The following is a 12,152-nucleotide window of genomic DNA, read 5'->3' on the forward strand; positions in this document are numbered from 1 at the left end:
AGAGTCAAGCAAAGAGGGGGGCTTTTTACTCTCTGAGTAACTGCAGGAGAAATCAGAAATTGTCCCTCCCGTTGTGCTGGGTGAGTCTGGCCTCTCTTTTCTCCCCCACTGGATTTTGCAGGAGCTTTTAATAGGAAAGAATGGCACCAGTGTTGGACCGGTTATTGGAAATATGAATAATAGAGAAGGCAGGCAGAGGGAAAGAGTTAGTAAATGGAAGGTGTCAGCAGYGAGTTTCATGTCACTTTTGATAAAGCTGTCTATAAAACTGCTTTAAATTGCCTTAAAAAAAATCTACACCAGTAGAAAAGGCAACAAGCAGGGTTTTTTCCAACCTCCCTTTTATTCTAAAAATATCAGCTCCGGTCACCCAAGATACCAGCTTTCACCAGAACTGGAAGCTGGAGCCAGCTAGCTGCATCTTGCTGACCTCTCTGGGGATAACTCGGCTCCCRCGTCGCTCAGGATGAGCCCAAGAGCTGCCAGACGCGATTAAAGGCAGCAGGGAAGAGGTTAAATCCCTGCTTGTGCCCAGAGGAGGAGCTGCTGTCCTTTGGCTGCTGCCTCTAAGAGGTGCCCCTGGGCTGAAGTCCAAGGCTGTGGGAATGGAGATGTCCGGGAGACAGACGGGCTCTGCTGTGAGAGGCAGCTCCAGTGCAGCGAGTGCAGAGGCCCGTAGATAAATATTGCAGATAGGCAGTGGATAGGAAGTGAGCTGTTGCTGCCGCACACTGATAAGGCACTCAGACAAAGAGACACATTAGCACGGAGGTGCAAAGCGAATAAATCCCAGTGAGGAGCAGCAGGAGGGGGAGGAGGTGGTGGCCACATGTGCAAAAGGAGCTGCTGCTGTGGATTGGGTTGGTCCAGTAACGGATGGAGACCCTTTTCTGAGGTGGTGGGAATGGAGGCATCGCACCCTGGCCACGCCAGTGAAGGGGGTGAAGCACATACCCAGACCCGAGCTGAGCCCTTTGCACCCTATCTTGCCCGCACGTGGCTGCAGGATCCCTGTCTTGCTATGGCCTCAGGGTCATTTCAGGGCCACCCCAGCCTCTGCTCCTGCACTGCCGTCCTTGGGTGCAGAGCGGACACTCCTACTGTTTCTAGACCTTGGGATGTTCTCTGCAGGGTCAGCAAATCCCACTCCTGGCATGGCATTTTCGCTTCTCATTACCGTCCTCTGATTCATATAACGATTGATTCATGCCCTGCCATTTTCTCTTCTCGTTAAAGTCTGTGTTGCTGTGGGAAGAAGGGGACCAGAGGGCACATACTGGCTCTCCGCAGTGGGAAGGGCAGGAGGGGAAGGAAAACTGGAGACAAACAGCTTTGCCCAGAGGCGCAGTCCTGGGATGAAAACACTGCAAGCGAGGCAATGAGGAGCCATGTTTCTTTCAGGGGCCAAAGCAAGAGCTGCTGAAGCCCTTTGGATTATATGAAAGCTCGACCTCGGCCTAAACCAGTGGCATTAGTGAGCAGCATGAAAAAAATTAGACTTCCTGACCGCAAGTCCTGCTTCCATCACCTGACTACCGGGCAGCCGGACCCAGGAGTCTTGGGAACAGGTGCAGAAGTGGCCAGGATTGCTTTATCCAGGTCAGGGGGATGCATGGCGCTAGTGGGAGATGGGCTGAGAGCTTGAAGGCCTCCACGGTGCCAGACCTGTAGAAAAAGGCAGGTAATGAGTGGTTCCCCAGAAGCATCTGGGCTCCCTAAATACATTTTCAAATCTGTAGTTTCTGGAAGTCATTCCTGGAAAAGGGATTGAGGGCTTTCACTGAGGTGCTTTGGAGTATTTTCTGTACAGTACTTTCATCTCTCAGAACTGGGCTGAGACCCACAAAGCTCGTTCCATATCCAAAATATATAGCTAAGGCCAACCATAGGTCTGGCTCTGCTCTCAATAACCTCCAAGTAGCAGCATAACCTCACCAACTCCAGACACACCATCACCCTGCAGAGGTGGAGACAGCCACCTTCCTCTTTGTGCCTCAGTTTCCCCTCTTGCAAGATAAGGGAGATGTTAGCCCTTGGGTGGTGCCAGACCTGCTGGCCCCAGCCACATGTGGCATGTCCCTAGTGGCAGAGAGATGGGCTGGAGAGAGGCTGCCTACTCTCATGCCAGGACCACCATTGGCTCCTGAAGAAGCCTGGCTCTGCCTGGCCACCATCAAACTCGCTGAGTTAGGATCAGAGGTCTTGCAGGAGAAGGCAATGCACCAAGACTCCCAACAGGGCTTTGGGGAGCTGGGCAGGTTGGAGGAAGAAGGAAAAAGAGAGTGGGGAAGGGGAAAACAGAAAAAGGAAACGGGTGGGAAAGTGCTAATCCCTCCAAAATGAGGGCAGTGGTTGCTGAGCCATGAGGATGGTGCATTATGATTCAGAAGGTCGGTATTAATCCATAATCTACAAAGATTGTGTCTGCAGTCTGCAGGCTTTTTAATCTCCACTCTGCCAAGGATAGCTCCAAGCTGCCGGAGCTGGGAGGACCACCCTGTACGTGCAGCTGGGAGCGTCCCTTGTCCTGCAGGACATGGTGTCAGTGGGATGGACTGCACCTGGAGGAAAGGCCGTAGGACCATGGCGGGGAAGGATTTGTGCCACCAGCTGAGACATCTTTGTGGCCACCACGGGGTGCAAAGKAGGATGTGGTGTCTAGGCTTTATCACAAGTTTGCAGAGTCTCAGGCTGCTTCTCTTTGCTCCTAAGCTGCCCTCAGGTCTCTGGCTTTTCCACAGTCATCCTTGTTGGAGGTGCAGGGCGGGGGTTTAACACCATTTTTGCTTGTGCAGGAATACCAGGCGGTTTGGGTTCCCCTTTATCCTAGGATGCTCTCATGAACATGCACCCAGTCTCCTATGCAAACATGCACATGTGCAAAGGCTGCCTCACACCCACCAAAAACATCAGCGATGCAACCACCCCTGTCYGCAGGCTCTGGGGACGCCTCATCAGCCAGCCCACAGATCGTGCTGCTTAGCTGAGCACTGGCCTGGTTTAGCTCCATGAGAGCAGCACTTTTCCTGGAGGAATTGGTACCCTCAGTGACAGTGGAGCTGGTGAGAGCTGGAGGGGAAGAGGCTGAGGTGTGGGTCTCCAGCCTTGTGTCCCCTTGCAAATCTCTGCCCTTGCTTCTGGCTCAGTTTCCTTTTTTTTCAAAATGGTACACTCCGGTTTTGAGGCTTATTTAGCCCATTTGCTGATGCCACATCTCTCTCTCCCTTCCAGGTGCAAGGGAGAATGGTAGTGAGCCCGTAAGACCATGCTCTACACAATGACATGTTGGCTCCCAGTCCTGGTCCTCCACCTGATCTTCCTGAGAACTGCCCCAGTTGCAGCCTGCCCAGCCCGCTGTGAGTGCGCTCCTCAGATCAAGTCAGTGGTGTGCCATCGCAAGCGGCTCACCTCCATCCCTGAGGGCATCCCCACTGAGACCAAGATCCTGGAGCTCAACAAGAACCGCATCCGCTGCCTGAACCCAGGTGACCTCTCCCCGTACCCCTTGCTGGAGGAGCTTGATTTTAGTGAGAACATCATCACAAATGTGGAGCCAGGAGCCTTCAGCAACCTGTTCAACCTGCAGACCTTGCGACTGCGAGGGAACCAGCTCAAGCTGATTCCCCCAGGTGTCTTCACCAAGTTGACAAATCTCACCCTCCTGGACATCAGTGAGAACAAAATTGTCATCCTGCTGGACTACATGTTCCAGGACCTGCGAAACCTGAAGAGCCTGGAGGTAGGCGATAATGACTTGGTGTACATCTCCCAACGGGCCTTCTCCGGGCTGCTTGGCCTGGAGCAGCTAACCATCGAGAAATGCAACCTGACCTCCATCTCAGCAGAGTCACTGTCCTACCTCCAGAACCTGGAGGTGCTTCGGCTCCGGCAYCTCAGCATCTCCGCACTGGAGGACCAGAACTTCAAGAAGCTCTACAACCTCCTGCAGCTGGAGATTGACAACTGGCCACTGCTGGAAGATGTCTCCCCCACCAGCTTCCAGGGTCTGAACCTCACCTCACTCTCCATCACCTACACGAACATCACAGCCGTGCCCACAGCTGCCTTGAGGAACCTGGTGTACCTCAGGTACCTGAACTTGTCCTACAACCCCATTAGCACTGTGCTGAAGGGCTCCTTTAAAGACCTAATCCGGCTCCAGGAGCTCCACATTGTGGGTGCTCTCTTGGTCTCTGTGGAGCCACAGGCTTTCTCTGGCCTGAGACAAATCCGTCTCCTCAACCTCTCCAGCAACTTCCTCTCCACACTGGAGGAGAGCACCTTCCACTCTGTCAACACACTGGAGACACTGCGCGTGGACAAGAACCCCCTAGCTTGTGACTGCCGCCTGCTCTGGATTCTGCAGCGACGGAAGACACTCAACTTTGACGGGCAGCAGCCCATGTGCTCCTCACCACCCGAGATACAGGGCAATGCCCTGCGTGACTTCCCAGACTCCATACTCTTTGAGTACTTCACCTGCCAAAAGCCCAAAATAAGAGATCGGAAGCTGCAGCATGTCACAGCCTGGGAAGGACAGTCTGTCTCCTTCCTCTGCCGGGCAGATGGGGAGCCAGATCCCTCCATCATGTGGGTCTCCCCCCAGCACCGCATGATCACCACCAGAAGCACAGGGCGGGCGATAGTGCTGCCGGGGGGCACGCTGGAGATCCGATTTGCCCAGGTCCAAGACAGCGGCACATACATTTGCATTGCCAGCAACGCGGGTGGCAACGACACCTACTTTGCTACCCTGACAGTCAAGGGGCACCCAGCTGACAGCTCCTTGTATGCAAACCGGACTTTGTACCTCAGTGAGTTCAACGACACCTACCACAATGACACACAAGTCTTCTTAAAGTTTACACTGGACCTCAAGACTATCTTGGTCTCCACAGCCATGGGCTGCATCACCTTCCTTGGGGTGGTGCTCTTCTGCTTCCTACTCCTCTTTGTGTGGAGCCGGGGCCGGGGGCAGCACAAGAACAACTTCTCCGTGGAGTACTCCTTCCGTAAGGTGGATGGCCCCACAACCACCACGGGCCAAGGAGGAGCCAGGAAGTTCAACATGAAGATGATCTGAGCCTTTCCTGAGGCGAACCATTCTCTGCTGCCTGTCCCGAAATGTGGCCAATGCAGGCCGGGGCCGGAGTGAGGAGGTTTGGCTTTGGAGCACCCATTCTATGTTTTCCAGTGACATCCTTGTCCCTGCCGGCAGGCTCTCAGCAGGACCTGGCTGTGCTGGGATGTCAGCTGGGGCTCACCACGAGAGCCTGCAGTGGCTGGGAGACATGCCAATGGCTCCTCACAGGCAGAATTGAGCAAGAACTGCACTGCACATACCTCGGGGTCAGGGACACCCTGCTGAAACCCCAGGCTGCCCTTCCACAGGGCAGAAATAGCTTGGAGGTGGTCATGGCTCGAGGGCTTGGTGGAGGGGGGGGGTCCCAATGTAGCTAATGTTTTTGTGTATCAACTATGCATTTCTCAAGCGATGAGGTGAACTGCATTTGGGCCTGGGAAAGACCTGTTTCCTTTTTTCCCCTTTTCCTTTTTTTTTTTTTTTTTTTTTAGAGAGAGACTCCGGAAAATTTTGTGGTGGTTGTTTATGACTCTTCTTTTTTTCTTTCCTCCTCCAAAAATTTTTGTAATGAATTTCCAAGAGAAAAGTCTTCCAGTGCAATGCAGGACTGGGTTGTTCGGGGAAGCTGCTCCAACAAACACAGGCACCCCAGCTCTCCTTGAGCCCCCTCGGCAAAGCCAGATCCCCCCAGGGCATGGCTGTGCTTTGAAAGCTTGTTGGCAGATTTAAAAAGTGGCATCTGCAAACCAAGGTGCCCAGAGATGCTCCTGCAAAAGCAATAATAACTCACCTYAGCAGCCTCACCTAGACTGTGCCAACATTGGGCAAAAAAAAAAAAAGAGGGGGAGGGAATGAAGCATTAGTCATGGCCGTCACCAGTAGGAGAAGAAACTGGCCCTGTCCTTGCATCTACACAGCCATTCTCCAGGTGTGAACTACCTGGGATGGCTGGTCACAGCTGGGGTGACACCTGGGGCTGAGCTGGGAGTGYGGGGAGCAAGGGCAGCTCCCAGAGAGCCTGGCCCATGGCAGAGCAGAAAGGTGGGGGCTGATCCAGCACCCCAAGCCCAGCCCAGAGAGTGACATCTCTCCAGGAACCTCACAAGGGGGACAGTGGCRCTGCAAGTGAACTAGTCTGGGGTCATTCCTCCTGCTGTGTCCACAGTTCCTGAAATTGAGCCCTGGGATTCCCAGGCATCCCATTTAGRGGGATACATCCGCATTTCAGCTCTGCAGTCCCAGGTTATCCTGTCCCCAAGGCAACTGAGCAGACGTGCATGAGAGAGACGAGCAGATGTAGCAACATTAGCTACATTGGGTGCAAAAGGCAGGGGCAGCTCTGGGGCCAGGCAGGCTGTTTTCTTTCATTTGCAAGGTGAAATTCGGTGGGAGAGAGCGACCTGGTTTGTCTCACGCTGGAGAGGTGGGGGAAGGCAGTGCAATGCAAGGTGGAAAAAATGGTTTGCAATAAACAGCTCTGGAATGAGTGGCAGAAACAACACAGCCACGGAGTAAAGGCAGAAAGAGGCTCCCCAGATAGCGCTCGAATTTTGGGACACCCCTGCCCATGTCTGACCAACCCCCTCTTTAGGAGATGGCTTTTCTCTGGGGAACACCCAAGGCTGTGGGCAGCCAGCAGCCCTCCAGTTGAGCTCAGCCCAGGGGGACTCTTTGCCTGGTCTTGGCCACCTCGAGATGGCATTTGTGCAAAGCCCTGCTGCTGGCAGGTCCCGTTGCTCTGGCATGGGCCACTTCTGCCTCTCAGCCCTTCTTTATTGCCCTGCGCTCTGCAGCACGGTGGAAGTGCCCACACCCAGTGGCTCCTGCCATGGGGACTGTCCCCAGCCRGGCTGGCTCCTCCTGAGCTAGGGCTTGTGGAGAAGAGCCAGGTCACTCTGCAGGGCTGGCTCTGGGGCTTCGCAGCCCCTTTCCAGGCCTCCTTTTGCTCCCATGTGCAAATCTCTGCTTATTTTTGTTTACGCAGCACTCAAGCTATTGCGGCACCCAGGCGGCCTGCCTGGCTTTGGAGAGGGGCCAGGGAGGCTGAGCTGAGGTTTAGTGCTTGTAGGGTGCTTGGAGGGAAGGAGGGTAACTCCGCCATGAGCCCCAGGGTGGCCCAACTCTGGAGGGTGACCTCATGGTRCCCAAGGTGCTCCATTTTGCCTGCACTTTTGAGGAAGGAGCACAGGGATGCGACTGTGCATGCAAGATCCGGGCATCCGGTGTGATCYTTCATGCCAGTGGTCATCTACCCCTGCTCACAGCACCGCTGGCTTTGGCACTGGGGCAAATTTTTATAGTTGGGAGAAGGTGCGGAGATGCCTGTGGTGGAAGCAAAGAGCCTAGATGGGCATTTGGTGGGAYGGGAAGGCCATTGCTGCCCCGAGCAGCCCAGCAGGCCAGGCCTGGGGCTAGACTTGCCTGTGGGTTGGCAGTCCAGGGACACTGGCACCCGTTCGCCCTGTCTGCACCCTCCACGGCGGCCGGCACAAACCGTGACAGCACCGAATGGCCAGGCAGGGATTTGCCCATGGCTTTGCTGGATGGGACACGAGCCATGGCGACTGCTTACATTACCCCCTGCACCCCATATCTCGCTGCACCCACTCCTGCTGCTGTCCCAGCCCCTGAAATAAGCTCCATGGGCACAATGCAGGGTTTGAGCCCATCGCTTCAATATGTTTTGGCTTTTCCCCCAAACTGGACTTGACCCCCCCCCCCCCCGCAGGGGCAGGACGAAGGAGCCCACAGGAGCCACCAGCACCCCAGGCTCAGCATTCAAACCTCATCTTTCCCCAACACACACCCCGTTTTGCGAGGGAGGCTGCTCCTCCMCCTGCCCCGCTCTGGCAATTCCAGCCCCTCGCACAGAGCTCGGGCCGCCATGGCCCCCGCAGCCACCGCCGCGGTTTCCCTCATCTCTCCCCATCCATCACCCTCTGCCATCAGCCCGCCACCCCCTTGCATGCCAGGACCCCCACACACACACGCTCCCCACGCCGTGCATGCCGTGTCGTGGCCCGAGTCCCCTGGTATCACCCGCACAGTCCCCCGCATCCTCGTTCAACGTCTGGGTTTTTTGTGTTTTGTTTTGTTTTTTTTTAACCAGGGTGGGGGGTCGTGGGGAGAGGGTCCGGGCATGGAAACCTGGAGGTGGGGAGATGCCTGCTGCTGGCAGAGGAAGGGGTTTGGCAGTACAGAACTTGCACAGTTTTCTATGTAATGAGCATGTGAAATATATTTGCGAGGGGAAAAAGAAAAAAGGAAAGAAAACAAAACAGGATTCTCGTGGATTGGTTGTTTTGTTCCTTCTTCTTTGTGTGCACGGGATAAAAAAAAGCCAGGATCGATGGAGAAAGGCCAGCAAAGAGGAGCGACGGCGATGCTCCACACGCCTGGCCACGAAACTGCAAAGGAGCCAGAAAAGTTGGTCCTAGGCCTGSTCCATCCCTCCGCTCCCCTGTGCAAACCAGGCAGCTGGGTGGCCCTTGCTCCACGCACAGGGTCTGGCCTTGCCCCAGCCAGGTGCAGAGCAGACGGGTGCCCCGGCGGGAAAGGGGGGGAGGTATTTTTATACAGCACCGTGCACAGGGTCCGGAGACGGGAGCTGCACCACCCCCGGGGAGGCCACAGCTCGGGCCGGGAATCTGGATGGGATTTTTCACTGTGGGGAGTGAAGAACATCCTCCTGCTGGAAAACAGGGGGTTCATGACATTGAAGCGGGCGCCTTTCAAAATTATTGAGCTTGCCAAAGGTTCCACGGACAAATTGTAAGCAAATCTCCTGATTTCACAGCAATGAGGGCTGGCAACTAATAAGAAGCGGTGGGTAACTATCACATCCCACATTCAGGTGTCTACGTTGGTGAGAGACCTGGAGAAGAGCAAAGGGCAGGGTGACGGCTCCGGAGGGACTGTTAGGAGATGGCTTTGGCTTTGCCATCAATTCCCCGGCAAACGCCCCTGGCAGCCCTGTAAAACGCTGCTAAAACAACTTGCAGAGGGCACGGAACTGCGTCTTAATAACGAATAAATGATTAATGCGCATGTGTTAACAAAACGCCCCCGCTATTACTCTGTTATGAATTATTAAGGGCGCGTTTATGGCCTTCAGCTGCAGGGTGCCCTGCTGGCACCCACCCTCCTGCTCACGGAGGGACAGGAGAGGTGGCGAGGAGGATTAACGTGGGTCAGGCTGTGCRCCCTGAGCCCTCTTTTTTGGGTGCTCGGAGCACGAAGGGGGCGGGGGGGGGGTGTCGCGGCTGCCGGTCCCGCGCGTACGCAGCTGCACCGGGGATCGGCGTCATGCGGTTGCTGCTTCTAAAGAAAAACAGATGTTTCCGGCGTGCCCTATCCGACAGCCCCAGCCTGATCCTGCGTGAGGCCACCCCTGCCAGCATCCCCGCGGAAGAGGCTCCGGCACGACGCCAGCCAGGGCTGCCGGGGACCGTCCGTCCTTCTGCCACRCGCTCCCAGACGCCGAGGGGCTGCTGATGCTCTCCAAACCACTCGGGTTGTTCCCGAAAGCCCATTTTCCATGCTTTCTTCCTCATCGGTCAGCCCAGGGTGCCAGCTTTCCCAGCCCGGGATGGGGACCGGGACRGGGATGGGAACGGCATGATGCAAGCACAGGCAATGCTTCCATCTGCTGGAGRAAATGGCTCCGGCCATCCGGCACCCCAAATCCCGCTGCCCCGAATCCCCACCTCACGAGGCGGGGGGATGCGGCGAGGTGACGAACCAGGGGACCCGGGCGCAGGAGCTCCTGAGCGCTGGCGAGCGCTGCGGCTCGGTCACCCCAGTCGCCGGTTAATTTGCTGATTTAACCACGCCGTCATTGCAGCAACCCGCGTCCAAGGGATCCGGGCGCACTCAGGCCTGAGCCCGCCAGCTCCTTTGGCAGCTTTCAGGGACAAGGGAGTCGCCGGGACTGAAAATGCTGGGAAATCGGCTCCGAAAGTGCTTTTGATTCCTTCCCTCCGGAGCTCGGGAAGCCGTCTGAGCCGGCAGCGGCACCGCCGGGCCCCCCCTGAGCTGCCCTGAGCCAGGCGCGAAGAGGCCTCGCCGCAGCAAAGCATTAAAAATAACGACCCGAAACAACGCCAGCGAGAAACCAATTAGAAAATGCGATCTTTCCAGCGGGTGCGTTTAAAGCGCTTATCGCCCGCGGGGAAGAGAAAGCAATTTCCTTATAAATTAAAAAGACTTTGGCTAAGTGGAAGGTCCCTGCTTGGGTTCCCCAAAATGCAGGAGCACCAGAGCTTAGTGCGGAGCAGCAGGCTCCCCGGGTTTAGCCTCAGATCGCCCCCCCCACCCCACCCCAGGGCGCTCCTGGCRGGAGCTCGCCGTCCTTTCGCACAGAGCTTTGCAATTCTGCTTTTCTGGCTAGGGTTGCGAGGAGAAACCATAGAAGCTTTTTTTTTAATTTTTTTTTTTTCTCCTTTGGGTGCTAAACCTGCAATGTCTCTACTTCGGCAATCTCCGCTTTATATCGCCTTTAATTCGCTGCTTATGGTTGGCGCTGGAGTGTTATCRTGGAACTGACATTCGGAGATTTAATTTTGCAAAATGATTTAACGTTGGACCAATTTAGAAACCAATTTAGCTTTTACCCAAAGTGCTGCTGTATATYGCAGCCGTTCCCAGGTAATGTCAGCATCTGAGGCAGTTCTTGTAAATGATTTTCAGGGTGGGTTTTCTTTTTTCTTTCTTTCTTTTTTCTTTCTTTTTTTTTGAACTTGCTGATGCAAACTTTTAAAATCTCAACATTATCAGCCTTCTTTATAGAAGCTGAATCCAAGTATTCACATCAAATCCCTCTCCGAAAGGGGCTTTCCTGTCGCATGGCTGTGGGTCTCCACTGGGCTCGTTCCACGTCTCCCTGGCTTGGTGGCACCACATTGATTTCGTTAGTTTTGCACTTTTTTTTTGCTCCTAATGGACTCTGGTTTATCTCGACGGTAAGATGACTCATTAGGGAGAAATACTGATGCATCTAATAGATTTACTGTTGTTTAAACCGGGTTGTTCACACTCATTAACATAAATGACTGATTAGGGTGAGGGAGATACGCTGACCTCTGTTGCCGAATGCCATCAATAAGCCCAGAATCCTGCTGCATCTTAAATGCTTTCCATTTATATTCTTTATTTTTAACACCATTATAGCCCGAGATGACGTGTTTGGGGAGAAATATAAAGCTAAGCTTCAGTGCTCTGCAGTGATTAGTTGCAATTCCTTCGGGAACTAAGTAAGTATTTGAGCCTCGTTGCTGCCTGGATGTGCCAGCGGGGCGGATTTGCTGGAAAAGCGAAGCAGCAGCCCACATGGGAAGGAAGGAGCTGAAGCGTTCCCCAGCGTTGGGGATCGCCAGCTTGCCAACATGCAGTTCTCCTTCTCCCAAATTATTGGCCCAGCTCAGATTTCTGGATGATGTTGGTGCAGGTGCCAGCCAGGCCCCGAAGAAGCTCCTGAGCCCCTGGCAAGGCACCGGCTCCCAKGGGAGCTCAAAAAAAAATAGTAATAAATAAATAACAGAGCCCCAGTGAGCTCAATGCACAAACTTTAAAACTGCGATAGGAATGGRACCGGCTCTTTTCCATTTTCCGCAGGGAAATCCTCGTCTTCCGCATCCCGGAGTCCATCCTACCTGGCGACTCTCATGCAGCCCGAACCAGCCAGCATCGGCTCACAGGTTGATTGCTAATTATTAGTGCGATTAGTTACTTGCTAATTAGTTCAAAGACTAAACACAAGGAGGCAGATGTTCCAAAGTACAATTTTTTTCAAATGTTAAAAGCACGGCTTTRTCCTAGAGGGGCCAGGCGCTGGCCGGGGCAGGACTTCTGCCTGCTGGATTTGAGTGATTCATGTCAACACAGCGCACGTAAAACACAGAGAGAAAAAGTGTTTGCTAAAGGTTTGGCTGCCAAAGAGTAAACGCCTGGTGAAATCCCAGCAAAAACTGAGGAAAACAAAAATTYCACCTCGCCAGTATAAGCATTCCAACGAGGCTTGCAAAAAAAGRGAATTAAAGAAGGTTTAAGGGGTGGTTGGCAGTGGAAATCC

At 54.3% G+C, this 12,152-nt stretch overlaps 1 protein-coding gene across 2 annotated transcripts in view; it reads left to right on the forward strand.

The window, feature by feature from the left end:
- LINGO3 (leucine rich repeat and Ig domain containing 3) overlaps nt 1-9,143 on the forward strand; it is a 50,748-nt gene extending 41,605 nt beyond the window's left edge. For both annotated transcript variants that reach the window (XM_085314825.1, XM_085314824.1), the window contains exon 3: nt 3,232-9,143. In XM_085314825.1, the coding sequence (XP_085170951.1) occupies nt 3,266-5,083 (1,818 nt within the window). In that variant the 5' untranslated portion in view covers nt 3,232-3,265 and the 3' untranslated portion in view covers nt 5,084-9,143. The remainder of the gene's footprint in view (nt 1-3,231) is intronic.
- Nucleotides 9,144-12,152: the final 3,009 nt, after the last annotated feature.

This window comes from Rhea americana, unplaced genomic scaffold (genome assembly GCF_003343005.1).
Source record: "Rhea americana isolate MKP2758 unplaced genomic scaffold, rheAme1 scaffold_412, whole genome shotgun sequence".
Classification (NCBI taxonomy): domain Eukaryota; kingdom Metazoa; phylum Chordata; class Aves; order Rheiformes; family Rheidae; genus Rhea; species Rhea americana.